The sequence below is a fragment of the Peromyscus leucopus genome, chromosome 3 (assembly GCF_004664715.2).
Source record: "Peromyscus leucopus breed LL Stock chromosome 3, UCI_PerLeu_2.1, whole genome shotgun sequence".
In the NCBI taxonomy this organism is placed as follows: Eukaryota; Metazoa; Chordata; class Mammalia; order Rodentia; family Cricetidae; genus Peromyscus; species Peromyscus leucopus.
This window is the reverse complement of record NC_051065.1, coordinates 23,723,874-23,737,869: the sequence shown is the minus strand read 5'-3', so window position 1 is coordinate 23,737,869 and position 13,996 is coordinate 23,723,874. Positions and strand designations below refer to the sequence as shown.

At 37.1% G+C, this 13,996-nt stretch overlaps 1 protein-coding gene across 3 annotated transcripts in view; it reads right to left on the bottom strand.

Annotated features, from left to right (window-relative positions):
• Positions 1–1,432: 1,432 nt before the first annotated feature.
• Positions 1,433–13,996, bottom strand: part of Krit1 (KRIT1 ankyrin repeat containing) — a 37,559-nt gene continuing 24,995 nt past the window's right edge. Inside the window, exons 13-17 of one of the 3 annotated variants that reach the window (XM_028862789.2) lie at positions 13,256–13,422; positions 12,454–12,541; positions 11,794–12,000; positions 6,351–6,467; positions 1,433–1,926 (exon numbers count right to left, since the gene is read on the bottom strand). In XM_028862789.2, coding sequence (XP_028718622.1) covers positions 1,858–1,926; positions 6,351–6,467; positions 11,794–12,000; positions 12,454–12,541; positions 13,256–13,422 — 648 coding nt within the window. In that variant the 3' untranslated portion in view covers positions 1,433–1,857. The remainder of the gene's footprint in view (positions 1,927–6,350; positions 6,468–11,793; positions 12,001–12,453; positions 12,542–13,255; positions 13,423–13,996) is intronic. The other 2 variants (XM_028862805.2, XM_037203525.1) reach the window with 2 other exon arrangements.

Below are 13,996 nucleotides of genomic sequence, written 5' to 3'. Positions count from 1 at the left end.
CGTGGACTAAAGACCAGCAGCGCCCTGGCAGACCTCGAGGCTTTCATCACTATTTTTGGGCTGCTGAGGGATCCAACTTCACAGACTAAGCAGCTACTGGGTTTTCAGCCTCTCAGTATGCTCACAGTCACTGGTGGACTACCCAGTTCTTACTACATAAACTAATCTATAAATCCTTTGTAATTTACATACTACAATTTACATACTCATTTTTATCATTCTGGTTCTGGAGAATCCTGACTAATATACAAATCATGAACTTTATTAGTACTAACACATAGTGATTAGACTGATAAGATAAACTTGGCATTGGTGTGGCAGAGAGGCTGTGTAGAGCCTGTATCAGGCTATCAGCTAAGGAAACAATGGCAGGGCATTCAAGTCTGGGGCCTGCAGTAAACCATGAAGAGAACGGAAAAGGACTCATGAGACATTAGACTGCACGCGATCAACAGAATGTACACAGTAAGGAAGGAGAAAAAGGTTAAAACTACTCCCAGACTTCAAAACTATGTAAATGACGCAGTCTGACAATGCCATTAACCTATTAACAGTGGAAGAGTAAGAAGGAGGAGACAAACTCTGCCTCCAGGTATGATGATCACAAAATTGCACATAGGCTGTGGAACTACAGTAACAGGAACTTAGAATTAAGATGGAGAATTCAGAGAGAGACTGACACTCAAGTTTTCGGTCCGGGATTCAAGAGCATACTTGCAAACAGTAAAGTATAAAATGGCTGAGACTATCCAGGGAACTATTTGTACAGAATCAAAAGGCTTTCTTGTGAATCTCACTGAACTACATAACCAATCTTAATTCTAATAAGGCTTACTTACACACAGCATCATTTAGAATAAAGAGTTAATGTGGAGTAGAAAATGACATATCAAAATGATCTGCAACCTGTAGGACAACTTCATGACCAATGCATCTCTGAACACTCTGCTCTACTGGGTTGGGAAGACTATAATACCTAGCACATTAAAGAGCATATTCATCAAGTTTACTGCTCATTTGTGGCACTAATATGGGGATATAGTGTCAATCAGTGAAACAATCAGACATGTGGTATTGCCCTTATAATGCAAAGGCATTAATATAAGGTATTAAGTCAAGATACAAAAATACAGCATATATTTAACAAGTCCAACTACTGACATCTAGAAATTATTACATTGAGTAAGTGTATATATGTGTGCTTGCATGACAGCCAGTGGTCTAATTTATCAATATAAAGTCCTTATTAGATGTGATATTTAAAAAATTATTCCCAAACCACTGTCTGGAATCATCAGTGTTAAAACACCCAAGCCTGATGCAAGAAGCTCAGGCACACCACCTGGAGGGAAGCGATCTCATGTTAGATACACCTTAATGAAAACCCCCGAGACATGTCCATAGACTACAGAAGAAATGCTTTAAGTAAGAGTACAATGCAAGTACAAAATACATTTTATTTATTCAAACCATAATGATTTTCAGTATATTTTGAAGTAACACACAAAATTATATCAAAGCTATATTTTAATTTCATCACATTCCACACTAAATTCTTTACTATTTACCAAAAATAACTTTTTATAAAGCTTACTATTTTGTCTAATATAATACAGACTGTCGATCTCTTATGTGTTTCTCTCAAAAATTAGAAGAGCTTATGAGCATATCATACAAAACTAAGTGGTATATTACACACCAAACATGAGTACAGATTCTGTACAGTGTATGTAACAGCATATACACATATTCTACAAGAGATGGCATGCCTTTGAAGTCATGATTTAAGAAATCTTTCATGGAAAACACTCGGCACTACAAAACTCTGTGGTGGCTTGAGTACCAGCTATTTTCTTCTCATGAACCTCTTTCACAGGGCATTAGCTGTCCATTTAACTTCATTAGCAGCTTTACCACAAGACCAGCCTACAAAATAAAACATATGTTAAGAATAAATATGAAGCACACAACAGGCTATACACAGCACTGGGCATTTTCCTACCTGTCTGAAGGATGACTTCATTAGGAAGAGACAGCATGTCAAGAAAATGGGCATATCTGACACAGCTGCACACCCACGAACTTAGTTCGAGACCTGGGGGTGTGAACCCTTCTCATTTAAGAACTCCCTTTGCTTTGCCTAGCCCAGCCCCGTGGGTTGGGAGCCACCTTTCCCTGGTCCAGTTAAACAGCTCACCCACCAGCTTTACTTGGCTTAGTTCTGGTCCCCTATCTGCCACATGGCCCCATCTAAGAAAAGCCAGATTATTTCATCAGACACACAACCAACAAAGCGAGTCCACATACCCAGGTCAAATGGCAAAACCAAAACCAGCACGATGGGCCAGAACTATCTCTCCATAAAACCCACCAGTTTTATAGAAGTTCTCCCGAGACATAAGGATTTAAAAGAACAATCACAGAGTTTATCAAAGAATTCAAGGAATTTAAAGAAGATATGAACAAATACTTTATTGAACTCTAAGAGAATAAAAATAGACAATTAAGGCTGTCCAAGAAAATACATACAGCTGAATGATTTGGACACTGAAACTGAATAAAGAGGTAGAAACATTAATGCGCATACAAGCTGAAATGAAGATGTTACTGAAAACTCAATATGCCGGTTAGGAAACTCAGGGGGAGTCTCACAAGTAGAATGAACCCAGCAGAAGACAGATATCTGGACTAGAACATAAAAGGATCTGGACTAAATAAACAAAATGAAAACATTTAATAAGCACAGGAAAGGAACCCATGAAACACTATTGAACGACAAAATCTTTGAATTGAAGGCATAGAAGAGGGAGAAGAATCCTAAGGAATTCAGTTACATAGACCAGATGTTTTTAACAAGACGACAGAAAGAACTAAAGACATACCTATAGAGATACAAGAATCACACAGAACACCAAACAGACAAGTCCAAAAGAGAAACACCCAAAGGCACATCACAGGTAAAACACCAAGTATAGATGACAAAGACAAAATATTAAGAGCTGCAAGAGAAAAACAAAAATCCATAAGTTACAAATACAGGAAACCAGAATAACACCCGATTTCTCAATGGAAACTCTAAAACTCAGAAGGGCCTAGAGCCATGCATTCTAAGTTCCAAAAGACCACAACAGCAAAATTAAACTACTGTAACCATCCAAATTATCTTCCCATGACCCAAACAGCCTAAAATCATTTATATCCAACTGCCACGAGCCATTGTCGTGAGTTATGATGGGTCACGACGCAATTACAGTTTATAGCAATTGATAATTCATTGTCAACCCACCAGAAGAATGTTCTCTGGTAGAGGTTACATCTATGAAGCAAGCGTGCAGGCCACTGACTCTGAATACTGTTGCTTCCATCTGTCACTTCTTGTGCAATAACAACATGATATCTCCCCATTATCATGCATTTTCATCAAATGTGTGTATATAATCTCATGATTACATCTCAATCTTATGGACACACATATCTGTAGGTGACCAGGAAGATGACTTTTCATTAGCTGTTTAATTTTGATATATAGAATATGCTTCATAGCCAGATCCATTGTCCCATAAGACTGTAGACACTTAAAGCCTGCTTTGTGCCTTTTGCTCACACTAACACAGAAAATAATAATCTCTCCTCAGTCTAACACACACTGCATGCATTTAGTTCATTTTCACTTCAGAGCAAATTCAAACTAGACTAAAGGCCTTTGTAAATAGATCATTAGTTTAACATTTAAAATTAGTTATGCACAAGGTCAGAGTTGCAGGTGTCTTACCAAGGTTACTAACACAAAACACCCTAAGAAAAGCCTGCCAATTCTTCATTGATAAAAAGCTATGTCTCAGAGTTTGTCACACTGGGCATTGTGCCCCCTGCCTCTGGTCCTGAGACCTTGGAACCTTGCGTTACCATGGTAATGGCTCTGCTCCTTATCATCTATTTTAGGAATGTGCTATGACCTTGAGGGTTTTGAAATTTTTCTCAGGATTGCAAGAAGTTAGAAATGTATGGATAGTTGGGCAAGAGAGGAGCTAAGAATGAGAGCTGAAAAGAAGCTGTAGATTTTGAGAAGCAAGAGAACAATAAAGAACATGGATAGAAAGAACACAGTGTGAGTAGACTCATTCCTCATCCCTCAGATTAGTTCCTTCACTGGTTGAAGAGTCTCCTTTGAACTCTGAGAGAAAGCCTTTGAGGCTGGCACTTAAAGGCTTTCATTATCCAACAACAACAACAACAACAACAACAACAACAACAAAACACTGAACAGAATATTGGAAGCAATGCTTTAAGATAAAGACGGGAATACACATAGCCAAGAGACCCTAGAAAGAAACAAAAACAAAAAAACAAAAAGAAAAACAAACTGCAAGTAAGAACACAAACCAGCAAAAAGATCAAAATGACTGTAATCTACATATACCTTTCAATAATCACTCTAAATATGATGTTCTAAACTCACCAATCAAAAGACACAGATAAGGTAAATGGACTAAGAAACAAAATCCATCTATGTGTTGTCTAGAAGAACTTATTTAGCTTTAAAGATAAACAATACTTTAAAGCAAAAGGATAGAAAAAAGTATTCCAAGCAAATGGGATCAAGAAGCAAGCAGGCACTGTTATCCTAATAACCAACAAAATAAACTTCACACTGAAACTAATCAGAAGAGACAATGGAAGGAGGGAGGGAGGGAGGGCAATACAGGAGGGGAGGGCAAGAGGCAACACTATGGTTGTTTGATAAAGCCTCAAGGAATCATTATTTTATATTTGCCTAAGTTATATACAATACACATAAGCATATACGTATACACACACACTAGGAATGAGAAACCTCCTTCGAATGGTTGGACAGGGAGTCCAGGCAACTTCCAAAACCAATATAGATGACTGATGTAGCTCCTTGTTGTCTCTCTGGGTTGGGGCTGAAGGTAGTCCCCTCCTGAGGAAAATACTGCATAGTGAGGATAAAGGACTTGGAAGAGCAGGTGGCATTTACAGGCCAGTGGTAATCAATACTGTCTAATTAGACTGAAGGCACAAGAGGGAAATCATGCCTGGCACTAGAAACCCAGCTAGCTTCCCCTGGCTAGTGAAATCATGGACCTTAGAAAAGAATCTACTACTGCCACTTTGTTAGACCAGCATGAGTTCTCACTACATTCTAAATCTTAGCCTTCTACCCACAGATAAGTATAACTGCCACCCCTCATCAAAGAAGCCTTTCTCCTTAGCCGGGAGGTAGTGGCACACACCTTTAATCCCAGTAAATCTCTGAGTTTGAGGCCAGCCTTGTCTACAGCAAGAATTCCAGAATGGCCCAGACTACAAAGGAAAACCCTGTCTCGAAAAACCAAAAAAAAAAAAAAAAAGCCTTTTTTCACAGCAGATGGAGATAGAGACCATCATAGAGAACCATAACTGGATGCAATATACAGATCAATGGATTATGGGAAACCCAGAGTCAACAAATACATCTGCAGCCCAGCTTCTGCATCTGTGGTGAGGGAACACTGCAGAAGACAGGGTGGGAAGATTCTAAGAGCCAGAAGATCAGACTCTTAAAATCAACTGTGAAGCAGTCTCTCCTAGAAATAGCTGCCTAAGTAGGACCTGAACAACGGCAATACCAATGGACATGTTTCCATGAGAGGGAGAAATCTGAGAGGGTCCAGCCCCAAGACAAAGAACTACGGTCAACTAATGACTGCTGAGAGAAGAATGAGTCTCTTCCAGGAATAAGCCCCCTTTTTGGGTGTTCAATGCACAGTGGTCAGCCTGGAAATCATAAACACACAAACAAAGTGGCCCTGGGAGGTTGTATTTATATATTTGTGTACACGTGTGTGCATGCACACATATATGCAACAATAGTAATAAGAGAAAAAGAAGCTATCAAGTTGAGAGGTGGGGGCGGGGGAGGAGTTGGAGGGAGGACAGGAAAGAGGAAAAGTAATTCTACTTCAATTAAAAACATATTTAAAAAAGAAATAGGGAATGGAGGAAGAATTTACTTAGGATTCTGAAGATAGTTAAGAAATGCCTCACTGAATATAGTGACTGGTTCAGATAGTATACTGGTCAAGAAAAGGGAAGAACTTTAAGAAGAGACAGGGAATAACTAATCAGAATTAAGAGAAATAAATGGCATAAGGAAGCAAAAATAAATTAATCTGCCAAGTTTCTGGCTCCTTTAATTAGGAAAGGAATTCCATTCTTTCTTGATCTTAAATATCAAATTTCATCTAGTACAAAGGGTTTCTGGGGCAGTTAAATGAATTAATAATTAACAAAAGGCCTTTAGTAAAACCAGTCGATTATCATAATGCAAACTAATTTACCGTACTTGCCTGCTTTGTGTGCACTATAAAGCTCATTTTATTTTCCATACTATGGATTTGGAAACAAGTCCCAGCATCTCCCAGCTGCCATGTAAAGCAACAATACTTGAGACTGATGAGTAAAGCCTGCAACAGAATTAGAAATTATTATGCTACAGCAGTAATAATTTGGTCAGTCATGGTGGTGCACACCTGTAAATCCCAGTACTTGGGAGGTGGAAGCTGAAGATCCGAATCAGGGCCATCCTTGGCTAGCAGTCAGTTGGAGACCAGCTAATGAGACCCTGTCTCAAAACACCTGACAAACACACTAAACAAGAAATGTAGCATTTATCTTCACTTAGGGTTTATAATTATGTAGTCATTAAATGCAATTGTTTTGAATATTATTTTTAAAGTCTCTTTATAGTGCCCACACTAATCTCAGACAATGCAAAGCACAGAACTCAGAAGGCAGACTCCAGGGAAACAATGAACAATAACAGTGTTTGTATCAGACTAACAAACATTTTTACAGATGCCCATTCTCAGTGACTCTGAACACAGTACGACAAGCTTTTACTTCATGCAGCTTAAAAGTAACTTCTTCAATGTATTCAATATCTTTTATGAATATATACACAGTACTTTTAAATCTGAAATGTATACATGGGATTAACATGATTTCAGCAATTTTATTCCAATGAAAATAAGTACACTGATGTGTTAATATTTATTGTAGACATAAGAAAAACAAATATTAGGAATATATTCTTCATAAAATCAATAGAGCTATGTAAGAAACAATGTTAGGCTAAGCTACTCTTATGCTTTCCTAAAAATACTATATTTAAGTAGTCATTCAATATATATTTTCTTATTTCTAAATGTTTATTTTGTTGACATGCAGTACTTGAATTTATGAAGTATGACATGATGTTCTCATTAACCTATATATATTATATATAGATTGATTAACATGCCTAACATCTTAAACTTTTATTGTTTCTCTCTGGTAAGTAGAATGAAATTCCCTTTTTCTATTGTACATACTTCATTTTTAATTATTCCCTCCTAGTAGTAACCTGTGCTTTATCGCCCTAAGCATACACATATATGAAATGTATATGTATACAAAGTGTTCATACTATCCTTCAAAACATACATACTTAGAAATATTAGCTGCTTATGAATGGCAATTCTTAGAATGTTAACTATAATAAGCTAAAAATTTACCCAAAGGTAACAGTTTAGGGTTTGATTTTGTTGTTTTGTTTGTTTGTTTTTAAGACAGGGCCTTATTATGTAGCTCTGGCTGGCCTGGAGCTTACTATGTAGAACAGAACAGCCTAAAACTCAGAGCGATCCACCTGCCTTTGCCTGCTGGGATTAGAGGGATATGCCAGCACCACACCTGACAGTTTAGGGTATTTTTAAAGTGGGGTTCTGTAAAGAAAACACAGTATAATTAGTTTACATGAGTGTACATTATCTATAAAAGAACTAATAACGTTTGTTTAAAAACCAGCCATCTACACTCACATTGTAGAATAGAAGTTGATAAGTTGATAGAGCTGTTCAGTATAGACTGGACCAGTGAGAGCACAGTAATACTTTGAGTGAGTAGCCTTGGGCACTTGAATTATTTTAACTAAAGACAGGAATCAGTCCTTTAATAAGACTTAAACAATAGAAAAGAAAAAAAAGAAGGAAGGAAGATAGAAAGAAAGAAAGGAGAGGGAGGGAGGGAGAGAGGGAAGAAGGGAGGGAGGGAGAGAGGGGGGAAGGAAAAGAAAAGAAAATAGGTGCAGGCAGCAATTCTCAATTTTATGGAGACAAGATTTCCAACAAAAGTATAACCGACTACATACAGTAAAATTAAAATCTGCTGATAGAGGACAACATGCAGTGAGGAAAGGATTCTTAAGACTCCAAATAATAGGAAGAGCCAGGGTCCATACGACCCTCTGATGCAATTACACTCCTCCAGAAGGAAAAAGCTATCCTCTTTAGGAGGTAAAACCTACAATTGGCAAGATGCTCAGTAAGGAAACTAAAATCAACCACAGAAGTCATAAAAGAGAGGGATTGCTGTAAACTGCAAAAGGAAAGCCAGCAGAGTGAGAACGAGCACAGAGAAGTGCACAGACATGGGCAACAGTGGTGAAAACAACGTGTTGTGCAGAATGGTATGTGTGCGCATTCAGTTCAGCCTGGTGTCTACTGCTATTCAGTAAAGCTGAGGACAGCACCAAACACAGTGGAACCCTGAGGCTAACAGTACACTCTATGTGACAGGACAGACAGCTCTGATGGACCGCTTTCACTGTTTCAGAGAGAGGAGGCACAGGAGCGAAGGAATTGATACACAAAAACAGCTGCATTCTAGCTTCTCCAGAGAATCAATCTCGAAAGGAAAACCTATTGATGATTTAAAAAATACAGTCATCTTAGAGCTTTCAAAGGTGCCATAAACTTATCAGCAGCTTAGGAGCAAACTATAATTCCTCTTTGGCTTAATCACCTTTTTATATACCCAAGGATAATATTCACACTTATATTTTTATCTACTCACTTATTTTTAAGATTTTAGGGGGTGTGTATTTGTGTTAATGTTAATGTAACATTTTATATTTTGAATACTATTCTGATACACACACACACTCACATGCACATGCACGTGTAGTTTCTCACAGAGGCCAGAAGAGGGTATCAGACCCCAGGACCTGTTATGAGCTGCAAATATTCTGGGAACCCATCTCCAATCCTCTGCTCTGTGCTCTTAACAGCTGAGCCATCTCTCTAGTCCTCTACTTTAGAAATTGAATATCTTACTCTGAAAAAGAAGTCTGTCAACTAATAACATTGATATAATCCTTTTGCCTGTTTTCTCATTTATTCAACTACTGCATCAGAATAGTATTCAAAATATAAAATGTTACATTATATTGTAATTTGTCAATCTATCATCAGAATGCTTTATAAAACATTGGTTGTTATTCAAAGTTGAAATGCCACCAAAGCCAAGCCTACAGCTCAGAGGAACAGCAGTGTCACAGTTACAATTTTATCATCCCATTCTACTAGAAGGGAATTGTAAACATAATTAGCAGAGGAAATGTATCTTGAAATGGTGAAAACTATTTCCCCTTTCTTCTCTCCTTTTCTTTCTTTTTGTATGTCTGTACTTGTGCGTGCACATGGAGCTCACAAGTCAATGCTGAGTGGCTTCCTCAGTCCCTTCCCACTTTATCTTTTAAAATAGGGTCTGCTCTCGCTGGACCTGCAAGCTTGCTGATTAGACCGTATGGCAATGAGCTCCAGGGATCCACTCCCCTCCACCCACTTGGCAATGGGGTTACAGACGGGCACTGGTGTGCTCAGTATTTTTTTTTTTTTTTTTCATTTCTTTTAAACAAACTCAGTTCCCAGAAATAGAAAAGTGGCCACAAACCACCTAGCAGTAGCTTACCTGGTGTGAGGAAACCAGTTTTAACGGAAATAAGCAATGGCCCCAAAGCACGTTAGGGACTTCAAGAAATCAAACTCCATGTCAAGTATGAAAATCTATGTTATTGTGCCCTGTGTTTGTAGGCATTCTCTAGACCCTCCCACAAGTAAACAGAATAAAAAAAATGACCGTTGCCTATAAGGCTGATGACAAGCTCACATGAATGGTTAGTTATATAAGTTACTATAAGAAGAGACGCCAGGGTTGGTTAAGAATACTGGTTGTGCTTGCAGAGGACCCAGGTTCTCTGCCCAGCATCCCCATGGCAGCTCACATCACAACTGTCTGTAATTCTAGTTCAGGGATCCAGCACTCTTGTCTGACCTCTTTGAGCACCAGGCACACATGAGATACACAGACTCATATACAGGCAAATCACCCATACACATAATATAAAACAGAAGAACAAGAAGAACAAGAAGAACAAGGAGAACAAGAAGAACAAGAAGAAGGAGGAGGAGGAGGAGGAGGAGGAGGAGGAGGAGGAGAAGAAGAAGAAGAAGAAGAAGAAGAAACTCCATAATAACACACAAAAACGAGAATAATAAAATTTATGAAATTTCCAAACCAAAATGTCCTTTGGAATATGATTTAATATTGACAAATCTTAATAAATTAGGCAAAATTTTTACCAGATTACTATAATGAATTAGAAAGATGTTCACCGAGCCTAGCTGTGTTGAATATATTAACTGTCAAGTTTATCTCTTATATTCTAATCACTTTGATTAGAATAAGGAACAACACTGTGTAAAGAATTTCTGTATTGGGCCTGGAGAGATGGCTTATCAGTTACAGCACTGACATTTCTTACAGAGGACCTGATTGTTATTCCTAGTACCCACATTGGCGGCTCACAACTGCCTATACTGCCAGTCCAGGATGATCTGACACCTGCAGCCTCTGAGAGTAACTGCACTCACAAGTACAGACCATTATTCTAATGAGTGGTCATATTCCCTTCCACACTACATCTTTTTCCCTGAAGAGCTTCCTGTAACTAATCTTCATTTTCAATCATTGTAAACTCCACTTTTCTTTCTTAAGTCTAGAGTCCTCCTACCCCACTTCCTTCTAATCGGGGGTCTTTCTATGTAATCTAGGATAGGCTAGCCTCAGAGTCATGACCTTCCTACCTTGACCTTCAGATGCTACGATTATAGATATGTGCCACCATGCCTAGGGAAGTCTTACTTTCCCTCCATGTGTGAGAAAAAAAAAGCTGGCAGCAGCTTATAACTTAGAAGAGGACCCTCACCAGACCTTGACCGTGCTGGTGCCCTTATCTCAGACTTTGAGCTTTTAGAATGGTCTAGAAACTAATGCCTATTGTTTATAAGCCTCCAGTCTAAGGTAGTTTGTTACAGCACCCAGAACTAAGACAGATACATAATGAAAATCTTGCTTCATTTGAGTTTGCAGTATCTGGATCCTATCTCTAAAGTTATCAATGTTTTTTTTTTTTTTTTTTTTTTTTTTTTTTAAGAAATATCTCTGAGCCAGATGTAGTGGTGCATGTCTTTAATCCCAGCACTTGGGAGGCTGAAGCAGGCAAATCTCTGTGAGCTTAAGGCCTGGTTCACATAGTGAATTCCAGGACAGCCACAGCCACATAGTGAAGCCCTACCTCAAAAAACAAAAACAAAATTCTCATATAAAAATATATATGCAATCTATATTTATGTAAAGATATTCTTCATTCCTATAACATTTATACCAATATTAGCACATTATCTAAAGTTCAGCATCCTTTTCACAAAAAATATAACATATATATGTGTTGTTCTACCAAAAATATTATTTACTCTATTGTATGGACAAAAGGTATTACAAATGCAAAAATGTATTACAATTAATGTATATAGTGCATATACATGCCATTTCTAGATTCTTCATGGAGGATGGCACTGCTGTTCCAGATAATATAGGCTATGACTACTCAAAAACAGCTTAAGAGCTAACCTTAGTTTCCATGTTCAGGAGATGAAGTCCTTTTATATTCACTCCTACATACACAGGGATGACTTTATGATTGCTTGGGCTTGCCTTTGTAAATATCTGTCCTGTGAAAAAAGCAGCTCCATATGTGGGAATTTCCCAGCAGTTCTGTAGAAACATGCGTTGTAGATGATGCATTTCCTTACTGACACCCTCACTCATACTAAGATTCTGAAAACAAAATAGAATAAAAAGAGATGTGACCTTTTATAATGCAAACAGGTCAACTAGCAATTTCTAAAATCAATGCTGTCTTCAAACAAGAATGAAGTTAGAGATATTATCTCAAGTGCATTTTTTTCTCTTGTGGCCTTAATATTAAAAATAAGTAAGCTGAGATCCACAGGTGTTGTCTCTGCTAATAGACTATAAGTGCTCTATGGGTAGGGATACTACATTATTTCATTTTTACCTCTAGTCTTCACCATAGTATTTAGCATATATAAAGTACCCAATAAAAAGCCTTTATATTTCTAGAAATAAATATATCTTTCTGTTTTCAGTTTTAGGCATTGTGAACTACAAAACCCACTTTTAATTCTGGGATTAAGAACTTAATATTTAAACACTGTAACACCAATAGAACTAGCCTACAGTCTTTTCCATTTCTGTGGAACAGCTTACCTTGTACTCATGGAGTATTCGATTGATCCAGTGAGGCGCCTTACTCTTCAGTTTAGTAATAGGTACGATGGATTTCAGGTTTTCTTCACTGGAAGCACACATACCAACATCCTTTAAATAAGTCATTGTTAGTAGCTAACGTACAATAATCCTTCTGTCACAAATGGCAATAATGGAAATTTTAAGCTGAATATGATGTTTTAAAACAAAACACTCCACAATCTTAATACTACCAATTCAGAGAAATGTTTCCTTTTTCAACAAGCAGAAAATATTTTCAAAAATTGAAAGATCACAGCATAAAAACCTTAGACATGTTAAAATCTGTTTCTCTCAAGGATTAAACATCAAACTTCTTTCTATGGTGAGATTCATAATTATCTGACTCATAATTTTTTTAAGTCAAATTTTTAGCCAATTTATTTAAACACAAAGTAAAGAAACATAAAGCAAAACTATAAAGGTAAATTATATCAAATACAGCAACATAAGTAAAGCTTAAAAATGCTTTACTAACCAAAAAACAACTAACGCTTTATAGTTGATTATTTCTTTTATTCAATGTTTTGTATTATTTAATTCTAAATCAATGTATAAATAGTATGTCTGTTTTGAGGTGGGGTCATACTAAGCAGCTCAGACTGGTCTGATTCATGACCCTCTGATCTCAGCTCACTGATTATGAGTAGGTGCCACAATGCCTGGCTAACAAAGCATAAATACTTTGCAGTAATATTAAAACTGTGTTGGTTAACGAGAATCTGGAGCATATCATAAACCATGCACTGTATCAAATACTTACTTTAAGAAACCTTGTTTGTGTTTCTTACTCTCGTAATTCCCGTAAACTATTTGTAACAGTAGACTTGCCAGTGTTATCAACTTAGCATCAGGAGCTGTATAAAATCCCTTCAGTAAATTATATCTGGCTTCATCAAAGAGAATAAGAATAGCTAGTGGGTCTTCAATCTTAAAAGGAAAAATGTATAATTTGATTATTAACATACAATTTAAAAATATATAACTTTTCTTTACCCAATATAATAAACTACAGCTAGATAACTGTATATGTATACAAGCTATTACTACTCTAGATAAGCGTTGGCAGGCTTTGTTTCTAAGGATCAAACAATAATATTTTAAGCTTTATGAGTCATATAATCTCTGCTGTAAATACTACATTATAGCACAAAAGCTGCAACTCTTAAATATATATGGAAATTTTAATTCCATAAATTTTCATATGATATATTAAACTACTGATGTTCTACAAAACTCCTCTCAGCCTGTAGGCTGCATGACACAGGTAACAGGCAGAGTATGGCCATGGGTTGTGTGTAATTTGCTAATCTATAAATATGATAATACTTTATACAGTTAATAATTCATAGCACAGCCTATCTAAATCTTTACATTCATAAAACATTTTTCTGTCATCTACGCTTCATAAAACATAGTAGTGAACCTGAAAGACAAAGTGCATCAATCCCTAGAAGAACAAATGGAGTTGAAATAAGCTCCTTTGAAGGTAAACACTTTTTAA